This window comes from Phyllobates terribilis, unplaced genomic scaffold, assembly GCF_046119375.1.
Source record: "Phyllobates terribilis strain yellow unplaced genomic scaffold, ASM4611937v1 Scaffold_4__5_contigs__length_816908805, whole genome shotgun sequence".
NCBI lineage: Eukaryota > Metazoa > Chordata > Amphibia > Anura > Dendrobatidae > Phyllobates > Phyllobates terribilis.
In genome coordinates this window covers 285,030,736-285,055,283 of record NW_027362764.1, presented here as the reverse complement: position 1 = coordinate 285,055,283, position 24,548 = coordinate 285,030,736, and the positions used below count along the sequence as shown (strand labels likewise).

Below are 24,548 nucleotides of genomic sequence, written 5' to 3'. Positions count from 1 at the left end.
TGTCGGTGTTCCCTAAGGTTCAGTTGTAGGACCCAGGCTCTTCTCCATCTACACCTTCGCTGCTGTATAGCTCTGTGCATTGTGGTAACTGCAGCAACTCAGCTGACGTGTAAGCAGTCGAGCCTGACGTGGCCTCACGTGATTGCCCCATGAGAGGGGAACGGTGACTGGCCGGTGCAACTGCACGTCTGAAGGAGGGGACTGTACTTTATCTATTAATGTTCGGCTTCCGTGCTACCGCGCGCGGCTTATATCATGGCTGGAAGTTTAAAGCTCCTATATGTAAATGAAGCTGTCTAACATAGTAATGCACATTAATACAAACCTCCTGGTGTGCTCATAGATCAATGGGTGAAACACGTCGAGGTAGAGAGTATAGGAAGTTTAAGAATTAAGAACTCAGTATGTCCCAGAAATAATATGAATGAAACTAGGGAGAACGTTTATCTGCATATGATATATCAAAGCACATGAGTTAGGGAATGAAACTATACAGTGGTGTAACAGAGTAAAAGATTGCTGCAATATGTTTCTTTAGGAGCCATTATTACAGCAGTTCTATGGATTAAAGAGGTTGTCCACTACTATAAAACATGCCCCCCATCGATGTAAAGAGTAGAAATAAGACTTTTAGCAAACACCTTGCACTGTCAATATTGCCTGTGAGCAGCGCATCACGTGACCCCGGCTGCAGCTGATGTGAAGTCAAGTTCCGGCTGCAGCCGGGCGTGGCACAGTGACGCCCTCCCAGCTGATTGATGGGCTGTGGGTGGGGTTTCCCCACGCGTCACACCCAGCATCCACCGCGCGCTTTCCCTCGCCTTCATTCATTGAATTGACAGTGACAGTGCAAGGTATTTGGTAAAAGTCTTATTTCCACCATTTACATCGATGGGGGCATGTTCTATAGTAGTGGAAAACCTTGGAGGAGTATGGCGTTGGAATCGGTGCATGCACATAGCGTGCCATCCGGCGCCATTTTAGTGAAGACACATTTGCAGTGTGTCTTCAACAAAATAGCGCAGCTTGTACAGGCGCTGATTCCGGTGCAATTTTAGTAAAATAACCCAGGTGATGCGCTGCAGGGGAGCGATGGAAAGGTGAGCAGGAGTGTTTTTTTATTTAATTTATGAATAGATGGGGGAGCATATACCAGGATGGGAGGGACATATACTAGGATGGGAGGGACATATACCAGGATGGGAGGGACATGATGGGGGCACAAATACCAGGATGAGGGCGCAAATACCAGGATGGGGGTACAAATAAGAGGATGGGGGCACAAATACCAGGATGGGGGTCACAAATAGATGGGGGAGCATATACCAGGATGGGAGGGACATATACTAGGATGGGAGGGACATATACCAGGATGGGAGGGACATGATGGGGGCACAAATACCAGGATGAGGGAGCATATACCAGTATGGGGGGGCGCAAAAAAAACAGTATGGGGCTCAAATACCAGTATGGGGGAGCATATACCCGGATGGGGGAGCATATACCCGGATGGGAGCACAAATACCAGAATGGGGGAGCATATACCAGGATGGGGGAGCATATACCAGGATGGGGAACCAGGATGGGGGAGCATATACCAGGATGGGGGCAGAAATATCAGGATGGGGGACCAGGATGGGGGAGCATATACCAGAATGGGGGACCAAGATTGGGGGGCATATACCAGGATGGAGGACCAGGATTGGGGAGCATATACCAAGATGGGGGAGCATATACCAGGATAGGGGTCCAGGATTGGGGACCATATTCCAGGATGAAGGAGCATATTCCAGGATGAAGGAGCATATACCAGGATGGGGAGAGCATATACAGGATGGAGGAGAATATATCAGGATGGGGGAGCATGGACCAGGATGGTAGACCAGGTTTGGGGAGCATATACCAGGATGGGGGAAGCATATACCAGGATGGGGAGAGCATGTACCAGGATGGGGAGACCATATACCAGGATGGGGGGAACATATACCAGGATGGGGAGAGCATATACCAGGATGGGAGGAGCATACACCAGGATGGGGGAAGCATATACCAGGATGGGGGGGAGTATATACCAGGATGGGGGAGCATGGAACAGGATGGGGGAGCATGGACCAGGATGAGGGGAGCATATAACAGGATTGGGGGAGCATGGACCAGGATGGGGGAGAATGGACCAGGATGGGGGAGCATGAACTAGGATGGGGGGAGCATATACCAGGATAGAGGAGCATGGACCAGGATGGGGGAGCAAGGATCAGGATGAGGGAGCATATACCAGGATGGGGGAGCATGGATCAGGATGGGGAACCAGGATTGGGGAGCATATACCAGGATGGGGGCAACATATTCCAGGATGGGGAAGCATTGACCAGGATGGGGGAGCATGGACCAGGATGGGGGAGCACATACCAGGATGGGGAGAGCATGGACCTGGATGAGGGAGCATATAGCAGGATGGGCGGAGCATGGACCAGGATGAGAGAAGCATATACCAGGATGGGGGGAGCATGGACCAGGAAGGGGGAGAATGGACCAGGATGGGGGGAGCATAGACCAGGATGGGAGGGACATATACCAGGATGTTAGGGACATGATGGGGGCACAAATACCAGGATGAGGGCGTAAATACCAGGATGGGGGCACAAATAAGAGGATGGGGGTACAAATACCAGGATGGGGGCACAAATAACAGGATGAGGGAGCATATACCAGTATGGGGGCGCAAATACCAGTATGGGGCTCAAATACCGGTATGGGGGAGCATATACCCGGATGGGAGCACAAATACCAGAATGGGGGAGCATATACCAGGATGGGGGAGCATATGCCAGGATGGGGGCAGAAATATCAGGATGGGGACCAGGATGGGGGAGCATATACCAAGATGGGGGAGCATATACCAGGATAGGGGTCCATGATCGGGGAGCATATTCCAGGATGAGGAAGCATATTCCAGGATGGGGAGAGCATATAACAGGATGGGGAGAGCATATACCAGGATGGGGGAGCATGGACCAGGATGGGGGAGCATATACCAGGATGGGGGAGCATGGACCAGGATTGGGGAGCATATACTAGTGATTCGGTCGACAGGGGTAGGGGTACTCGGATGCCGGGATGGATGGGTTACTTCTGTGGGGATCACGGTTGGTCGGTTCCCGGTTCCGTGCCCTGGACCATCAGTAAAGAAATGGGGGTGAGGATGATGGGAGTATTGTGTCCTGACGCCTCCTGTGGTAACTGGTAAAATCGGTTACCAGCGCTGTGTATGGTTGCTGAGGTGATCGGCATACGGCTTGTACGAACGCTATAGGCAGTAATGTCAAAGTAGGCACACACACACACTAAGTCTTTGTTTCAGTACCTTTCTTTTACTGATGTCCGGTAACAGGTACAGTTCAGGAGGGTAACCAGGTTTTCGGTGCAGGTAGAGATATTAACTTTGGAGATTTGTGAGGCCTCCTCTAACAATGTGTGCATTGTTTGGGATCAGTCCTGCCTTAAGCTGAACCTGCCACCTTTTACTTTCTTTGGGGTCCTTCTCCACAAATGACAATGAGGACCTTTCCTTGGGGCTACCAATTCTCTTTCTGGGCCCCTGGTCCTATACTTGGTCAAGTTTGGCAACTCTTTCCCCTTCTTCTTCAGGAGGAGTAGATCCTCCTGATCTGTCCGGTTTTTCTATGCTATTCCTGAATTAATAGCAATCTCGGACTCCGGTGTCCGGGTGAGCTAAAGGGATAATAGTTTAATCTCTTTCTTTCTCCTTCTAGCCTCCGTTCCTCTCTCTAGGGCGCTTTCACAACACAGACCTGTTTCCTAGTTCAGGGCTTAACTGGTCCTCAGCCAACAGCTCTCTGTGTCTCCCTCCTTCATCCCTCACAAGACTAACTGCCGCTTTTGCTGTCTCCCTGGAAACTGACTCCTCCCCTCAGACCTGGGGTGGAAGGTGTTGTGTGTGCCCAAGTGTACATCTCTCCCTGCACCTATGGATCCTGTGGTAATCCCCTGCAGGGGTGCCACATTAGGATGGAGGAAGTATATTTCAGGATGGGGAGAGCATATACCAGGATGGGGGGGAGCATATACCAGGATGGGGAAAGCATATACCAGGATGGGGGGAGCATATACCAGGATGGGGGGAGCATATAACAGGATGGGGGGAGAATATACCAGGATGGGGGAGCATGGAACAGGATGGGGGAGCATGGACCAGGATGAGGGGAGCATATACCAGGATGGGGGGAGCATGGACCAGGATAGGGGAGAATGGACCAGGATGGGGGAGCATAGACCAGGATCGGGGGAGCATATACCAGGATAGAGGAGCATGGACCAGGATGGGGGAGCAAGGACCAGGATGAGGGAGCATATACCAGGATGGGGGAGCATGGATAAGGATGGGGAACCAGGATTGGGGAGCATTTACTAGGAAGGGGGCAGCATATTCCAGGATGGGGGAGCATGGACCAGGATGGGGGAGCATGGACCAGGATGGGGGAGCATGGAAAAGGATGGGGGAGCATGTATCAGGATTGGGGAGCATGTACCAGGATGGGGGAGCATGGAGGAGCATGGATCAGGATGGGGGAGCATGGACCAGGATGGTAGAGCATATACCAGGATGGGGAAAGCATATACCAGGATAGGGGGAGCATATACCAGGATGGGGAGAGCATATACCAGGATAGGGGGAGCATATACCAGGAAGGGGGAGAATGGACCCGGATGGGGGAGCATGGACCAGGATGGGGGAGCATATACCAGGATGGGGGAGCATATACCAGGATGGGGGGAGCATATACCAGGATGGGGGGAAAATATACCAGGATGGGGGAGCATGGAACAGGATGGGAGAGCATGGACCAGGATGAGGGGAGCATATACCAGGATGGGGGGAGCATGGACCAGGATAGGGGAGAATGGACCAGGATGAGGGAGCATAGACCAGGATCGGGGGAGCATACACCAGGATAGAGGAGCATGGACCAGGATGAGGGAGCAAGGACCAGGATGAGGGAGCATATACCAGGATGGGGGAGCATGGATCAGGATGGGGAACCAGGATTGGGGAGCATTTACTAGGATGGGGGCAGCATATTCCAGGATGGGGAAGCATGGACCAGGATGAGGGAGCATATACCAGGATGGGGGAGCATGGACCAGGATGAGGGAGCATACACCAGGATGGGGGAGCATGGATCAGGATAGGAAACCATGATTGGGGAGCATATACCAGGATGGGGGGAGCATATTCCAGGATGGGGGAGCATGGATCAGGATGGGGGAGCATGGACCAGGATGGTAGAGCATATACCAGGATAGGGGGAGCATATACCAGGATGGGGAGAGCATATACCAGGATGGGGGGAGCATATACCAGAATGGGGGAGAATGGACCAGTATGGGGGAGCATGGACCAGGATGGGGGAGCATATACCAGGATGGGGGAGCATGGAAAAGAATGGGGGAGCATGTATCAGGATTGGGGAGCATGTACCAGGATGGAGAGAATGGACCAGAATGGGGAACTAGGATTGGGGAGCATATACCAGGATGGGGGAGCATGGATCAGGATGGGGGAGCATGGATCAGGATGGGGGAGCATGGACCAGGATGGTAGAGCATATACCAGGATGGAGAGAGCATATACCAGGATAGGGGGAGCATATACCAGGATGGGGAGAGCATATACTAGGATAGGGGGAGCATATACCAGGATAGGGAGAGCATATATCAGGAAGGGGGAGAATGGACCCGGATGGGGGAGCATGGATCAGGATAGGGGAGCATGGACCAGGATGGTAGATCATATACCAGGATAGGGGGAGCATATACCAGGATGGGGAGAGCATATACCAGGATGGGGGGAGCATATACCAGGATGGGGGAGAATGGACCAGTATGGGGGAGCATGGACCAGGATGGGGGAGCATATATCAGGATGGGGGAGCATGGAAAAGGATGGGGGAGAATGTATCAGGATTGGGAAGCATGGACCAGGATGGGGAACTAGGATTGGGGAGCATATACCAGGATGGGGGAGCATGGATCAGGATGGGGGAGCATGGATCAGGATGGGGGAGCATGGACCAGGATGGTAGAGCATATACCAGGATGGGGAGAGCATATACCAGGATAGGGGGAGCATATACCAGGATGGGGAGAGCATATACTAGGATAGGGGGAGCACATACCAGGATGGGGAGAGCATATACCAGGATGGGGGAGAATGGACCCGGATGGGGGAGCATGGACCAGGATGGGGGAGCATATACCAGGATGGGGGAGCATGGACCAGGATGGGGGAGCATGGACCAGGATGGGGGAGCATGGATCAGGATAGGGGAACATGTACCAGGATATGGGAGGAAGGACCAGGATGGGGGAGCATGGACCAGGATGGGGAGTCAGGATTGGGGAGCATATACCAGGATGGGGGGAGCAAATTTCAGGATGGGGGAGCATATTCCAGGATGGCGGAGCATATACCAGGATGGGGGGAGCATATACCAGGATTGGGGAGCATGGACCAGGATGGGGGAGCATATACCAGAATGGGGGAGCATGGATCAAGATGGGGGAGCAAGGACCAGGATGGGGGAGCATGGACCAGGATGGGGAATCAGAATTGGGGAGCATATACCAGATTGGGGGGAGCATATTCCTGGATGGGGGAGCATATACCAGGATGGGGGGAGCATATACCAGGATGGGGGAGCATGGACCATGATGGGGGAGCATATACCAGGATGGGGGGAGCATATACCACGATGGGGGAGCATGGACCACGATGGGGGAGCCTGGACCAGGATGGGGGGAGCATATACCAGGATGGGGGAGCATGGACCAGGATGGGGGAAGCATGGATCAGGATGGGGGAGCATGGACCAGGATGGGGGGAGCATATACCAGGATGGGGGAAGCATGGATCAGGATGGGGGAGCATGGACCAGGATGGGGGAGCCTGGACTAGCATATAACAGGATGGGGGAGCAAGTACCAGGATGGGGGAGCATATACCAGGATGGGGGAGCATGGACCAGGATGGGGAACCAGAATTGGAGAGCATATACCAGGATGGGAGGAGCTTTTTCCAGGATGGAGGAGCATATACCAGGATGGGGGGAGCATATACCAGGATGGGGGAAGCATGGACCAGGATGGGGGAGCATATACCAGGATGGGGGGGCATATACCAGGATGGGGGAGCTTGGACCAGGATGGGGGAGCATGGGCCAGGATGGGGAACCAGGATTTGTGAGCATATACCAGGATAGGGGACCATATACCAATAAAAATGCTCACCACCCGAGTGTAGAAGGGTTCAATATATATGTCTGTATGTATATGTGTGCTTATATATATTAATAAATGTAGATGTAATCAATTAATCTCTATATACATGTCTTTGTGTACAGTATATACTCTTCTGAAAGTGCACAACTATTAACTAGTGCAGCACAACAGAGCTTTCACAGCAGAGGTGATAACTTCTGTATTGTTGTGCTCCACTAATTGATCCTTTATCTTGCAAAGACAGCAACCTCCCCTTCCATAGAAGTCCTGCTCCTAGATATCACATACTGCAGCCATACAGCACATCCTCCTGCATTCACACCAGATATCTGCTCCCTCTACACTGTGTGAGGTCAGTGGAGGAGGGGAGGGGGCAGCAGCTCACAGACACATTGGTGGAGCAGACTTGTGCAGAAGCCATCACCTCTTCTGTGTCCCACTTCTGCCAGCTCTTCTTAGCAGGCTGCTGATTACACATCTTGCTCCACTGTTTACAGAGCAGGCCATGGGGCTGAGATTCAGAAGAGAGTCAGTGGGCACTGGGGAGAGACAGCAGCTCTCATAGCACATAGTCACTTTCCTTGATGCTAGGCATCATGGGAGAGTGATGTCAGCAGAGCAGGGCAGTGTGAGGATTTCCCTGACTGAGGCTGGAGGCCGGCTCATCTGACTGAGGGGCTTTGCCAGGAAGAGGGGTTTTTCTCAGGTTTGGTATACACTTTGCTTAGGAGTTTTATGTGAAATTGTTACTATTACATCAGCTTTTAAAATAAATAATACAAATTTTAGTGATAGGTTTGCTTTAAATGGAATGTCTCGAATACTTTCTGATTTGTTTGCTTCCATACAAAGGGGTTTAGATATTTAAAAAAAACTCAGACCCTACATGGTTAGGAAAAGTCACTCTATGTAATGATGGCCCTGCCCAAATTACATCTCCAGGACTATGGCTATGCCCATCTTGATGATTTCGTTCGGAAAGCTTCAAAGTCAAATCATGCAATCTAGCTGTGGGCAGAACGTCTAGTGGAGGGTGGCAAAATCCATTATATTTAATAAAAAAAAATGCTTTTAAGGGTTTTCTTGCACTCTCGAACATAGCAAGTTCCTATTATCCCTCTATCTAAGGAAGGGGTCACATTAGTGTATAGCATCCGATGCGATATGCTAATGATACTCAACTCAAACTCTGCTGGGAGCAAGAGCCGAGTGTCATCTTGAATGTGATCCGATCCTCTCGCATGAGAGAATCGCAGCACTGGTGCGGAGGAGACAGAGAAACTAATTTCTCCTCCATTGCCTGTGTATGTTGTAATCACACTGCAGTCTGATGTTTTGCACGCACCCATAGACTTGTATGGGTACGTGCTGTCCGATTTATGTTCATGAGAAAATAAATGCTAGTCAGTACTCCTCCATAGTATAGCATTACAGCGAGTGGTATCCAATGAAATATCAGATAACAGTCGTGCGAGCTACACACTGGCTATACGCCATTCTGAGCAAGCCCTAAAACTGAATATGAATTGAATTATCAATCCGACAAATTTCAGTTGGCCCAAACTTCACAGCAGTCACCTTATAATTGCATGTAAACAGATACCGTATTTTTCAGACTATAAGACGCACTTTTTTCCTCCAAAATTTTGGAGGAAAGTGGGGGGTGCGTCTTATAGTCCGAATATATATATATATATATATATTTATATATAGCCCGATCATACATATATATATACATATATATATTATATATATATATGTATATATACTGTAGACAGTATATACACTGCTCAAAAAATGAAGTGAACACTTAAACAACATAATATAACTCCAAGTAAATCAAACTTCTGTGAAATCAAACTGTTCACTTAGGAAGCAACACTGATTGACAATCAATTTCACATGCTGTTGTGCAAATGGAATAGACAATAGATGGAAGTTATTGGCAATTATCAAGATACACTCAATAAAGGAGTGGTTCTGCAGGTGGGGACCACAGACCACATCTCAGTACCAATGCTTTTGGCTGATGTTTTGGTCACTTTTCAATGTTAGTTGTGCTTTCACACTCGTGGTAGCATGAGATGGACTCTACAACCTACAGAAGTTGCTCAGGTAGTGCAGCTCATCCAGGATGGCACATCAATGCGAGCTGTGGCAAGAAGGTTTGCTGTGTCTGTCAGCGTAGTGTCCAGAGGCTGGAGGCGCTACCAGTAGACAGGCCAGTACACCAGGAGTCGTGGAGGGGGCCGTAGGAGGGCAACAATCCAGCAGCAGGACCGCTACCTCTGCCTTTGTGCAAGGAGGAACAGGAGGAGCACTGCCAGATCTCTGCAAAATGACCTTTAGCAGGCCACAAATGTGCATGTGTCTTGCACAAACGGTTAGAAACCAACTCCATGAGGGTGGTATGAGGGCCCGACATCCACAGATGGGGGTTGTGCTCACAGCCCAACACCATGCAGGACGCTTGGCATTTGCCACAGAACACCGGGATTGGCAAAGTCGTCACTGGCGCCCTGTGTTCTTCACAGATGAAAGCAGGTTCACACTGAGCACATGTGACAGATGTGACAGAGTCTGGAGACGCCGCGGAGAGCGATCTGCTGCCTGCAACATCCTTTAGCATGACCGGTTTGGCAGTGGGTCAGTAATGGTGTGGGATGGCATTTCTTTGGAGGGCCGCACAGCCCTCCATGTGCTCGCCAGAGGTAGCCTGACTGCCATTAGGTACCGAGATGAGATCCTCAGACCCCTTGTGAGACCATATGCTGGTGCGGTTGGCCCTGGGTTCCTCCTAATGCAAAACAATGCCAGACCTCATGTGGCTGGAGTGTGTCAGCAGTTCCTGCAAGATGAAGGCATTGAAGCTATGGACTGGCCCGTCCGTTCCCCAGACCTGAATCCGATTGAGCACATCTGGGACATCATGTCTCACTCCATCCACCAACGTCACGTTGCACCACAGACTGTCCAGGAGTTGGTGGATGCTTTAGTCCAGGTCTGGGAGGAGATCCCACAGGAGACCATTCACAACCTCATCAGGAGCATGCCCAGGCATTGTAGGGAAGTCATACAGGCATGTGGAGGCCACACAGAATACTGAGCCTCATTTTGACTTGTTTTAAGGACATTACATCAAAGTTGGATCAGCCTGTAGTGTGCTTTTCCACTTTAATTTGGGTGACTCCAAATCCAGGCCTCCATTGGTTAATAAATTTGATTTCCATTGATGGTTTTTGTGTGATTTTGTTGTCAGCACATTCAACTTTGTACAGAACAAAGTATTCAATGAGAATATTTCATTCATTCTGGTCTAGGATGTGTTATTTGAGTGTTCCCTTTATTTTTTTGAGCAGTGTATATATATATACACACAGGTATATATGTATATATATACATATACTGTGGGGGAAGCGGTAGCAGAGGAGGAGCGGAGCACAGGAGGCAGCAGCCGCCTGCTGCAGCCTACACTGTCCCCGCTGCTGCAGAAAATGAATATTCACTGCTCCCCAGGCCAACAGGCGTGTGGAGCACTGAATATTCTCTCTCCTAAATAGCCGGCACATAGTGTAGCCGCAGTGCAGCTACTGCTGCTGCGGGGCGATCGCATGTGCCCATAGGAGTGGAAAGGGGTGAATATTCATGCTCTTTAATAGCTGGCACACGCAATCGCCCGGCCGCAGCAGGATCCGCGCTGCGGCTACACTGTGTACCAGCTATTAAGGAGAATGAAGTCACTGCTCTCCACGCACACAGTCCTGGTGTGGGGAGCAGTGACTATTCCCGCAGCTGATCTTACCTTGTGAGGGCGCATGGCAGGGAAGTCATGCGCGGCTCACATGGTGAGATCAGTTGTGGCAGCAGAGCTGGCCGCAGCACTGGAGCACAGGGAAGAAAGGTGTGTAGAAGTGTTTATTTTTTTATGTGCAGCGTGATGGGGATTAGGGGTGCCATGCATACCATTATAAGGATAAGTGATGCCATGCATACCAGGATAGGGATGAGGGATGCCATGCATATCAGGATAGGGATGAGGGATGCCATGCATACCAGGATAAGGATGAGGGGTGCCATGCATACCAGGATAAGGATGAGGGAGCCTTGCATACCAGGATAAGGAGGAGGGGTGCCATGCATACCAGGATAAGAATGAGGGATGCCATGCATTCCAAGATAAGGATGAGTGGTGCCATGCATACCAGGATAAGGATGAGGGATGCCATGCATAACTTGATAGGAGGGATGCCATGCATACCAGGATAAGGATGAGGGATGCAATGCATTGCAGGATAAGGATGAGGGGTGCCATGTATCCCAGGATAGAGGATAGGGATGAGGGGTGCCATGCATACCAGTATAGGGATGAGGGGTGCCATGCATACCAAGATAAGGATGAGGGGTGCCATGCATACCAGGATAAGGATGAGGAATGAAATGCATACCAGAATGAGGGGTGCCTTGCATACCTGGATAGAGATCAGGGGTGCCATGCATACGAGGATGGAGGGGTGACATGCATACCAGGATGGAGGGGTTCTATGCATACCAGGATGGAGGGGTGCCATGCATTCCAGGATGAGGGGTGCCATGCATACCAGAATGGAGGGGTGCCATGCATACCAGGATGGAGATCAGGGGTGCCATGCATACCAGGATGGGGATAAAGGGTGCCATGCATGCCGGAATGGAGATGTGCCATGCATATGAGGATGGGAATGAGGGGTTCCATGCAAACCATGATCGTGATGAGGGATTCCATACGTACCAGGATGGGGATGAGGGGTGCCATGCATACCAGGATGGGGGATTGGGGTGCCATGCATGCCAGGATGGGGATGAGGGGTGCCATGCATGCCAGGATGGAGATGGGGGCCACATATAATAGGAAGGGGGGCGCATATATACCAGGATGGGGGATATTAACAGAATTGGGGGACAATACCCCTATACCAGTGTCAGCAGCAGACGCCCTCCCCCTTAACGGTGCATCGTGACCACATTTTTTTGCTTACATTTTTTTTTCTGTTTTCCTCCTCTAATACATAGGTGCGTCTTATGGTCTGGTGCATCTTATAGTCAGAAAAATACGGTAGTTTTCATGATTAAAATGTTTTTTTTAGTGATTCAAACACTAAAGTCGGCTATTTCATACATCTACAGTGGGTACGGAAAGTATTCAGGCCCCTTTAAATGTTTCACTGTTTCATTGTAGCCATTTGGTAAATTCTAAAAAAGTCTGAAGATGCATCATATAATGACCCATCAACATTATCTTTGTGCCTTTTTTCTGGACTACACTTAGTTCTAATAGTGACTTTTATGTTTGTACTTTATTCATTATTTCATCTGTCCTTTTTTTATCGTTACTTGGTTTCGTCTGTTTTTTGTTTTTCAATGTCGGAGTGGTTTTCCTTATCCAGATATTTTAGCCTAACTCACCATCTAAAATATGGGCCAATTGTTTCCTGTTTTTTCTTTATTGGAAACTAATAGAATTATTTTATCTTTTTTATGTGATGTACAGTATGTAATTATATTTAAAGTTCCAGTTTAAAAAGGAACTGTGCTTCCAACAAATTTTTCATAAATTAACGCATAGGTGAATATAAGAAACTTGGTAATGTATCCTATTAGAGAAATTAGCTTCCTTCCCCACATATCGGACACTTCTTACCCTCCCTTGTTATCAACTTTGAAAAAGCCATCTTGGTCTTTTGGGGACCGACTGCAGGTGTCATGTGACACAGCCAGTTATCCTCTATGGAGAAGGGAGGCGAAATGGGGAATAAAGAGCAAGGGTAGAAACAGACAAAAAACATAGTGCAGAGCTCTATAACATGTGTTTTACCACACATCAGAGCTTGGTTCAGATTAAGACAGCTCAGCTCTGCTATATGATAGTTTATAGTTTATAAGGCCGAAAAAAGACAAGCGTCCATCCAGTTCAGCCTATTTCTTGTGCACTGCAGCTATTCCGCAGCGTTGATCCAGGGGAAGGCAAAAAAAACCCCATGCGGTATAGGCCAATTTACATCATTGAGGAAAAATTCACTTCCCGACTCCAATCTGGCAGTCAGATTAAATCCCTGGATTAATTAACTATCACTAAGCATAAGATGTAATTTTATTGTTCTCAAGAAAGGCGTCCAGGCCTCTCTTGAACTCATTAAGTGAGTTGGACATCACCACTTCCTCTCCCAGAGAGTTCCAGAGTCTCACGGCTCTGACCGTAAAGAATCCCCTTCTATGCTGGTGCAGGAACCTCCTTTCCTCCAGACGCATAATGTGCCCCCTCGTCTTTGTCACCATCCTTGGTATAAACAGGTCATGGGGGAGATCTCTGTACTGCCCCCTGATGTATTTATACATGTTTATGAGGTCTCCCCTAAGCCTTCTCTTTTCCAATGTAAATAGGCCTTCATGTTGCTGCTGCTTGTCTCCGTGAGCTAAAAAGTGATCGAAGAGCAGGTATTCCCCTAACAATGGGGAGCATCATTCAGCTCATCTCCTCCCCCCACCAAACAGTGGATTGCAAGTTACAGATAGGGCATCTAAAAGGGAAAACTGGTGAGAATACAGCATATAAATCATATAATGACCAGAAATGGTTTTATTCTTTATGTACACAAGCAGAACAGATTATTCTGAAAAGATACATGAAAGCACGATTACCCTCTGAAGGGAGTATGTCACCCCAAAATACATTTTAAATGGACTATACAGTGTTGTAGGGGACTTAGCCACTATAACAACCATACTAACACTGTACCTTTTACTGGCACAGTGCCTGAGGCAATAACATTTAGTTCATATGCAAATGAGGAGGCTTCTGTGCCTGGCCAAGAGTTTGATGCACTTCTACGCCTCCTCATTTTCATATTGGGGCTCTTCCCCCACTTTTGAATTCTGTGGCCATGCTCGCACTCGCTCTCCTCTCTGTCTCCTTACTTCTGATGCCCCTTGCAACATACCCGGACGTGTAGTGAGCAGTGTCAGAGGAAAGGAGACAGGAAGGAGAACCCTTGCAGCACACGCATCGGCAGCATTCAGACAGTGCTCGCTTTGAGAAGCTAGCATAGTCAATAAAAAATGAGAGAAGGGCCCCAATATGCAAATGAGGAGCACAGCAAAGGTGCATCGAAGGCTCCTAATTTTCATATGAATTAAAATTAATTAAAAGCTACAGTGCTAGTTTTTATAGGGGCTAAGTCCCCATACAACACTGTATAGCCCATTTAAAATGCATTTTGGGGGTGATGGACTCCCTTTAAGGTCTAATTCAAAACAAAAAGAAATGGTAGTTTAACTTATACAAGGTTTATAGAGCTCTTCTTGTGAAATTGCTTGATTCTCCTGAACAGAGCAGTTCTAAAGACCTCTACTGTCCTCTCTTAGGCCATAGCTGAAGCCTGTTCTGACTGAATAATGGAGGAAGCTATTTTTTTCGTTATCAGATTGCAGAAAAGTGGTTTTGCAAGTGGAAGTATGCTTAATCTTAAGAGGAAACACATGGCAATACTTTGCAAGTTCATATAACAGATAATACAATTCCTTCTAGTAATTCACATGGCTTTGACATAGATGTCTTAACAGCAAAACACAAATAGATTTAACAAAGGCTCATGTCTTTCAAGTATTCCCTTTCTGTTTATATATTAAAATAATCAGCCCTGCCAGATGTAACCTCAAATGGGAAGGCATGTCAAACACGCAGCGTTGTGCATTGCACACCAGAATGTGCTTCCTAAACAAATCACAGCAATTGTAAGAATCTACCTTCAACCACTGCTCCTGTTTGTATGACCACTGGACCACATGATTTTTTTTTTACAGCTGATGTTTTTTTTAAGGAAACAAGTATCTTGAACTTGGGACTTTCCCTAGGTTTCACTAAACCTAAATGAAAGTAAAACACCGAAAATAACATGTGAAACATTCAGCTTATAATCACATTTGTTTTGCAAGTGATGCTATCCCACATGTCACGTACACACTCCTTTGAGTAGCTTTTTTCTTTATACAGACTGTTTTTCCTCCTGTGCTGTTTCTATTATTCGTAGTTTGCATTTTCATATATTAAAGCTGTCTTTACACTTGTTTTGTGACTTATGTTCATAACAGGGGGTATAACATATAGCTGGATCCATCATATTACAGATCCCCGACGGACCCCGATAACTTAAAATGGGCTTCGATTGCACAGAGTTGTCCATTGTTTAGGAAAAACATGTTGCTGTTTTTCCCGTCAAATATGATGAAATCTGAAAATGGGGCTCCAAAGCAAGTGTCAACGTAGCCTTACCTTGTCTGGTTCAGTTTATTGAAAATTGTGCTATGTTTTGCAATCCTAAATTATGCCCCACATCATATTAGAAAGCTGAGCAAAAGCTACAAGCGGGTAATAAGTGACACATCCCTGAATTCAGTGTCTTAACTCATACATCATACTGTCCTCAGATTTCATAGCAAAAACCTGTTGACAAATTCCCTTTAAGTGATAGCTGCATAGTTGTGATAGTACTGTATTATTTCATGGATTTCTTTGTTCTTCTCATAAGTATAGTTTGTAAGCCAAGCCTGGTATCAGTAGTTATCATGGATTTATTCACAAAATAAATACCTTGTGCAAACAACTCATAGGTAAAAGCAGAGCAAATACAAACTAACCCACCACAACCTTTATAAACAGTTGACAAATGACATCAGAGAGAAGTAGACATAATTCCCTATTTATTCAGTGTTTACAACATCATAAGATAACAAGTAACAGGTATGGGGTAAAAAAAGGTCACAAACAGCTGTTATAAAGGTGTCACTACTATTTCTATTAATTGTCAATGTACTACTCAGCTATAATGAACAACACCTCAAATGCTAAGACATCAGTGACAGATAATAACTGAATCTGTGTGTAAACATATCTCTAAATATTCTTTGTCAGACAGGTATGTTATAATTTCTCATGTATATAACAAACTTTCTGACTAATTGCAAGGAAAGAATATTTGACATATTTGAAAACAAAACCTAAGTTAGATAAATTTGAAACACCCAACAATCTTTTATCTTGATAAAGTGGTCCCACAGCCATTGTCAATTAGTCCATTGAAGTGTGATAAGCTGGGTGTTTATGGTAGAATCGGTACCATCCATGAGAACAATGTCGTCCTTCCTGCAAAAAAGCAGCATGTATAGGGAGACATACACATATACAGTACAGACCAAAAGTTTGGACACACCTTCTCATTTAAAGATTTTTCTGTATTTTCATGACTATGAAAATTGTACATTCACACTGAAGGCATCAAAACTATGAATTAACACATGAGGAATTATATACTTAACAAAAAAGTGTGAAACAACTAAAAATATGTCTAATATTCTATTTAGGTTCTTCAAAGTAGCCACCTTTTGATGACTGCTTTGCACACTCTTGGCATTCTCTTGATGAGCTTCAAGTGGTAGTCACCAGAAATGGTTTTCACTTCACAGGTGTGCCCTGTCACTTTTAATAAGTGGGATTTCTTGCCTTATAAATGGGGTTGGGACCATCAGTTGTGTTGTGCAGAAGTCAGATGGATACACAGCTGATAGTCCTACTGAATAGACTGTTAGAATTTGTATTATGGCAAGAAAAAATCAGCTAAGTAAAGAAAAACGAGTGACCATCATTACTTTAAGAAATGAAGGACAGTCAATCCAAAAAATTGGGAAAACTTTGAATGTGTCTCCAAGTGCAGTTGCAAAAACCATCAAGCGCTACAAAGAACTGGCTCACATGAGGACCGCCCCAGGAAAGGAAGACCAAGAGTCACCTCTGCTTCTGAGGATAAGTTTATCCGAGTCACCAGCCTCAGAAATCGCAGGTTAACAGCAGCTCAGATTAGAGACCAGGTCAATGCCACACAGAATTCTAGCAGCAGACACATCTCTTCAACAACTGTTAAGAGGAGACTTTGTGCAGCTGGCCTTCATGGTAAAACAACTGCTAGGAAACCACTGCTAAGGACAGGCAACGAGCAGAAGAGACTTGTTTGGGCTAAAGAACACAAGGAATGGACATTAAACCAGTGGAAATCTGTGCTTTGGTCTGATGAGTCCAAATTTGAGATCTTTGGTTCCAACCACCGTGTCTTTGTGCGATGCAGAAAATGTGAACGGATGGATTCTACATGCCTGGTTCCCACCGTGAAGCATGGAGGAGGAGGTGTGATGGTGTGGGGGTGCTTTGCTGGTGACACTGTTGGGGATTTATTAAAAATTGAAGGCATACTGAACCAGCATGGCTACCACAGCATCTTGCAGCAGCATGCTATTCCATCCGGTTTGCGTTTAGTTGAACCATCATTTATTTTTCAACAGGACAATGACCCCAAACACACCTCCAGGCTGTGTAAGGGCTATTTGACCAAGAAGGAGAGTGATGGGGTGCTACGCCAGATGACCTGGCCTCCACAGTCACCAGACCTGAACCCACTCGAGATGGTTTGGGGTGAGCTGGACCGCAGAGTGAAGGCAAAAGGGCCAACAAGTGCTAAGCATCTCTGGGAACTCCTTCAAGATTGTTGGAAGACCATTTCCGGTGACTACCACTTGAAGCTCATCAAGAGAATGCCAAGAGTGTGCAAAGCAGTCATCAAAGCAAAAGGTGGCTACTTTGAAGAGCCTAGAATATAAGACATATTTTCAGTTGTTTCACACTGTTTTGTTAAGTATATAATGTGTTAATTCATAGTTTTGATGCCTTCAGTGTGAATGAACAATTTTCATAGTCATGAAAATACAGAAAAATCTTTAAATGAGAAGGTGTGTCCAAACTTTTGGTCTGTACTGTATGTCCAGTAAAAAATATTAATACTACTAATCCTAACGCTAAAAGTCAATTAACAGTGCAGGAATATCATGAAAAGGTTTGTGATAATCTTGCAATCTAAAAAGGCTGTCCATCTCACGACGAATGAGCAAAGGGCTGCACAAGAGATCATCGTTTTCAGCAGCACGTCATCCTGTGTAAATAGGACCCACGCTGCCGAGAACAATGGCAGACTATGGGCACTGAACAATTTATTAAGAACTGTCTGCCTGTGTAAACAGGTTATGAAAAGACAGCCGACCAGCAAAAGAGTTGTTGAGCGCCAGTCGTTTAGTGTAAATGAACCTTAAGAAAGTTTGCTTTATGTTATAATGTGATCATATGTTATTCTTTTTCACAGAGCTATAAAGGGACATGGCTACAGGGTTTTTTTGTCATAGGATAGAGGAACACTCAAGGCACAGCAGTAAATTATTTGTAATATATTGTGAACCACAATGGAAGATTCTGAACTCAGTAGTCCACATGGATCAACAAGGTAAAAGAATCTCAAAAAAATGTATTTATTGTATATGCTATTATAAAGTATCTAACATTTATTATAAAAATATACATCTTGGGTTGCTTTCTCAACATTTTCTATTTCGGTATATTTAAATACCTATTTTTAGTCAAAAATGTATAATCAACCATTTACTTTTTAAATTGATCCATGGTGATCTGAAAACTAAAAAAAAACTAAAAGAAAATAAAAAAAATATATAGTCACATTGTGGACTCCAGTGGGAATTGTCAGATGACTGATGAATCTGATAAACCGCTTCAATAATGACCAACATATCACCTCTACAGCCACCGACTGGCTGCACCATCCAAGCCTGGTAGAGACAGCAAGGAGACTGTTTGAGGTCCATTGAGTATAGGTTTATATAGTATATGGGCCCATTTTTAAAATAAAACATTTATGCTCATATCTAAACATGTACTTGGTCAGTCATTCTAGCTATGATGATCCGCAGTATCTTAAGTATCAGCAATATAGTTTGTTGCTCCCCACAGGCCCTCCACCGCACTCCTTGGATATCCTAAAAAGAATACAAGAAGTTACGTTTTTACTATTCACACTATGACTCTTTTAAGACAAATGATCACTGTTTTAAAAGGATAAACTTATTTCATAGTATTAAACTTCCAAGTATTGTACAAAGTGTCTTGACTAGAGATAGGCCAGTTTCAATTGATAGAGTTCACTTGAATTCACTTATTTTCTACTAGATAATGATATTTATTAGTGTTGAGCGAGCATGCTCGACACTGCTCGTTACTCGCCCGAGCATCACACTACTCGGGATGTTCGGACAGCACCGAGCATTTCCGGGTTACTCGGGCAGGAGTTCGGGTCTCTGCCCTGCACGTTTGGCGCTCTTTACAGAGCCAATGAGCATGTAGGGATTGCCAGCCAGTCACTGTAATGCCGCAGCCATGTTGTTTGTGGGCATTACAGTGATTGGCTGGCCGCACAGCGTCACCTCGAGTATTTAAAACCGGGCACCGCCATCTTGGACACAGTCGCTCCGGATCAGACAGTGTAGGGTCAGTGCTGCTGAGTTAGGGAGAGATATATAGTGCGAAATAGGTAGTGTAGGGTCTCTAAAGCCTGCCAAATCAAACAAACAGTCCTTCTCAGGACTAATATCCATCCCAGATATCAGGCTGGCAGGCAGGGTGTATAGGAAACGCAGTGGTTATACCAGCAAACGCTGCATTACAGTCCTGCGTGCTCCTGTTGGTCAAATTGCTAGACTTATCTCCCTGGTCTAAGGGGCCAGGAAAATTTTTTTTTTTTTTCATCTAAATCCTGTATTTTTTTTTCCTCAGTCAGACTGTCCAAATACGCGTCTTATTAACCTTTTGGTATTTCCCCCCCCCCACCCAAAAAAATTGAGTGTGTCTGTGACTGTTCAGACACCAATATATCTGTTTAAAAGAGTCTGGTTTAGGCCAGTAAAATAGAACTGTGGTTTTGCAGTTCCACGGGTCAAATCTCTGTATTATCCTGTTTTTGGCATTTTTTGCCGTAAAACAAAACTGTAATAGTGTCTTCCTGACTGTTCAGACACCAATATATCTGTTTAAAAGAGTCTGGTTTAGGCCAGAAAAATAGAACTGTGGTTTTGCAGTTCCACGGGTCAAATCTCTGTATTATCCTGTTTTTGGCATTTTTTGCCGTAAAAAAAACTGTAATAGTGTCTCCCTGACTTGTCAGACACCAATATATCTGTTTAAAAGATTCTGGTGTACGCCACATAACTATAACTGTGGTTTTGCAGTTCCACGGGTCAAATCTCTGTATTATCCTACTTTTGGCATTTTTTGCCGTAAAAAAAACAGTAATAGTGTCTCCCTGTCTGGTCAGTCACAAATATATCTGTTTAAAAGATTCTGGTGTAGACAAATAGAACTGTGGTTTTCCTCTTCCACGGTTCTAATCTCCTTTTTATTACCCTTTTTCCATTGATAGTGCGAGTGTAAGCTATTTTACTTCATTTACAATGGGCAAGGCGCGTGGCAAAGGACGTGGAACTGGACGTTCTGGTGATGGTGCGTGTAGAGGACGGGGCCGTGGCCAAGGTGAAAATGTGTCACAACCAACAGCCACATCTTCTTGCTCCCACTTCTTGACCGAATTACTAGGGAAGCACACTACAACACCAGTATTGCGAACTGATCAGTGTGAACAGGTTATTAATTGGATAACAGATAATACTTCCAGTTACCTGGGTACCACCACCTCCGGTCTGTCTTCCACACGGTCAAGTTTTAGTAGCCGTAAGTCTTGACAGCATACTCCTCCTCACCCTGATGCTCCTTCCTTCCACCATGCCGAGTGTCGTCAGACAGCAACTGATCCCACAGTTGGACACTCTGAAGAGCTGTTCACTGGTCCATTTCCATATTTGTGCCCCTCGCCTGCTCCGCTTGAAGTGGTGGAAAAGGAGATCCCATGTAGCGATGCCCAAATATTTGAACAGCCACGGCCACAGGAAGTCGACGCTGGCAATTTGTCACAAGAGGTGGACGAAGACGAGACACAATTGCCATGAAGGGAGGAGGAGGATCGTGGTGCGCAAGTGGAAGAGGAGGAGGTGGTGGATGATCTAGTAACTGACCCAACGTGGCAGGAGGACATGCAGAACGAGGCCAGCAGCACACAGGGTGAGGGAGGCAGAGTACCCCAACAGGCAGAAAGAAGCAGTGTGGTGGCCGCACACAGAAGGCAGGCAACAGTTCCACGTAACACCAACACGAGGGACGTTGCCAGTACAACCGGTAGGTCTTCCAGAGTCTGTAATTTTTTTAAAGACTCTGCTGATAACCCCAAAAAGGCCATTTGTACCACCTGCCATGCCAGCATCAGCAGGGGTGACAAAACTACCAGCCTGACCACCACCAGCATGATCAGGCACATGGCAGCAAAGCACCCAACTTTGTGGGGCGAACCCCAGGGTCCTCGACCAGTGTCAGCGGGTATCACCACTGCTTCTTCCGCTGTTGTGCATGTGATAGAAGCCCCTGTTGTGCGTGCAAGGCAATCCCCTGTCCATGCTGCATGCAAAGATGCCCCCTCCTCTCAGTCTTCACTTGTTATGGCAGTTTCTCAAGAAACAGCATCAACGTCCACGTCCACGTCCCACCGCAGCGTTCAATTGTCTATATCCCCGAGCTTTGAACGAAAGCGCAGATTCCCAGCCCACGCTCCACAGGCCACAGTCCTAAATTTGCGCATTTCACGACTGCTTGCTTTGGAAATGCTGCCTTTTAGGCTGGTGGAGACGGAATCCTTCCGCAACCTTATGGCGGTGGCCGTCCTTCGGTACTCGGTCTCCAGCCGACACTATTTTGCCCGGTGTGCCATCCCCGAACTACACAAGCACGTGTCCCAAAACATCTGCCGTGCCCTCAACAACGCAGTTACTGGGAGAGTCCACCTGACAACGGACACGTGGACAAGTGCTTGTGGCCAGGGACGGTACATCTCCCTGACGGCACAATGGGTAAACATAGTGGAAGCCGGGACCCAGTCGGACGTTGGGACGGAACACATCCTCCCCAAACCGAGGATTGCGGGCCCTATGTCAGTCAGAGTTGCCCCCACAGTGTACAGCTCCTGCGCATCATCCTCCTCCTCCTCATGTTCAGCCTCCATCTCAGATATCACCACATCGGTTACAAGCTGGAAGCACTGCAGTACTGCCTCCGCCAAGCGGCAACAGGCTGTGCTGAAACTCATAAGCTTAGGTGAGAAACCTCACACTGCTTGTGAGTTGTGGACAGCTGTGAAAGAGCAGGCAGATCTGTGGCTGAGACCGCTGAACCTACATCCAGGCATGGTCGTGTGTGACAATGGCCGTTACCTGGTGGCGGCTCTGCGGCGAGGCGAGATCACACACGTACCATGCCTGGCTCATGTGCTTAACCTCGTGGTTCAGCGTTTTCTTAAATCGTACCCCGAGTTGCCAGATCTGCTCGTCAAAGTACGCCGCCTGTCAGCTCATTTTCGCAAGTCAGCTACAGCTTCCGCCGCCCTTGCTGTGTTGCAGCAGCGTTTGCAGCTTCTGGCACACCGACTGGTGTGTGATGTCCCCACACGTTGGAACTCTACCCTCCACATGTTGCAAAGGATTTGTGAGCAGAAGAGAGCAGTTGTGGAGTACCAGCTGCAACAAGGCCGTCGATATTCAGGTCAGACTCCACAAATAAGACCTCAGGAGTGGACCTGGATGTCTGACATATGTACCATCCTGACAAACTTTGAGGAGTCCACCAAGATGGTGAGTGGCGATGACACCATCATTAGCGTCAGCATCCCACTTGTCTGTCTTTTGCAATGCTCTCTGCAGAGAATTAAAGAGGAGTCATTGCAGCCAGAGTATGATGAGATGGATCAAGAAGTCGTAGCGGGCGATTACACACAGCCCAGCCTCATCTCATCCCAACGTGCATTGGGGACAATGAGGGAGAGGAGGAGGAGGAGGAGGAAGGACAGGAGCTGGTATCATGCGCTGTAGACGGTAGTACCTGTACAACTGTCATACCGTCGGTTCAGCGTGGGTGGCCTGAGGACAGGGGGGAGGAGGAGGAGGAGAGCATGGTCAGTCATCATCTTGGTGAGGACACGGAAGTCTTGCCCGTTACCAGTCTGGCACGCATGGCTGACTTTATGTTACGCTGCCTTAGCCGTGACCCTTACGTTGTCAAAATGTTGGGTGACAGTCATTACTGGTTGGTGACACTTTTAGACCCCCGCTACAAGGAGAACTTTCACTCTCTTATTTCTGAGATGGAGAGATCTACAAAAATGGGGCAGTACCCTTGCTGCAGAACTGTAAAAAAAATTCTCATTTGAACACGCTAGCGGCAGAGGTCACAGTTCGTTGCCCAACCAAGGCGTACAGGCAAGAGAGACGCAACTCCAATCCAGCTGAGGCAGGGGAACACTGTCAATGTTCTGGGACAGTTTTCTGAGACCCGCCCAGCTGACAGGCCCTGAGGCGTGGGGTACTCTCACAAGGAGTGGAAAGTTTCAAAGGATGGTGAGGGAGTACCTTGCCGACCATACCAGCATCCTCCGTGATTCCTCTGTGCCTTTTAATTTTTGGGTATCCAAGCTGGACACTTGGAATGAACTCGCTCTGTACGCCTTGGAGGTCCTGGCCTGCCCTGCCGCTAGCGTGTTATCGGAGCGTGTTTTTAGTGCCGCTGGATGAATTATAACAGATAAGCGCACTCGCCTGTCAACTGACAATGCTGACCAGCTGACCCTTATCAAAATGAACAAGGGTTGGATTGGGCCAGACTTCTCATCACCACCAAATGGCAGCAGAGTAACATAAAGTCAAATCCACTGTGTTATTTCGGGAGGTGTATTCCCATGCACCGCTTCACACACACACATGGGTATACTCTTCCTCTTTTCGGCTGTATTTTGCTCTTCTCCTTATCCTCAGCCTCCTCCACCACTATACCACCAGTGTGACCTTGGTCCGTGTTGCCAGCATTGCCAGTTCTTCCGTCCTAATTTTTGGCAGCTTTTGCTTGGAAGGCATAGGCAAAGAATATGGGAGACCCACTCCCCAATAATGGGAATAATGTTTTTAAGATGCTGTACTGCATGGCTCTTGTTTGCCAGCATTGCAAGTTCCTCCGTCCTAATTTTTGGCAGCTTTTGCTTGGAATGCATAGGCAAAGACTATGGAAGATCCACTCCCCAATAATGGGAATAATGTTTTTAAGATGCTGTACTGCATGGCTCTTGCTTGCCAGCATTGCAAGTTCCTCCGTCCTAATTTTTGGCAGCTTTTGCTTGGAAGGCATAGACAAAGACTATGGGAGACCCACTCCCCAATAATGGGAATAATGTTTTTAAGATGCT

General features: G+C 47.0%; 1 protein-coding gene across 2 annotated transcripts in view; it reads left to right on the top strand.

Moving 5' to 3' along the window:
- The window catches only part of ITPRID1 (ITPR interacting domain containing 1), a 241,436-nt gene that overhangs the window by 106,442 nt on the left and 110,446 nt on the right, over positions 1–24,548 (top strand). For both annotated transcript variants that reach the window (XM_073678292.1, XM_073678293.1), the window contains exon 2: positions 18,516–18,653. In XM_073678292.1, coding sequence (XP_073534393.1) covers positions 18,613–18,653 — 41 coding nt within the window. In that variant the 5' untranslated portion in view covers positions 18,516–18,612. The remainder of the gene's footprint in view (positions 1–18,515; positions 18,654–24,548) is intronic.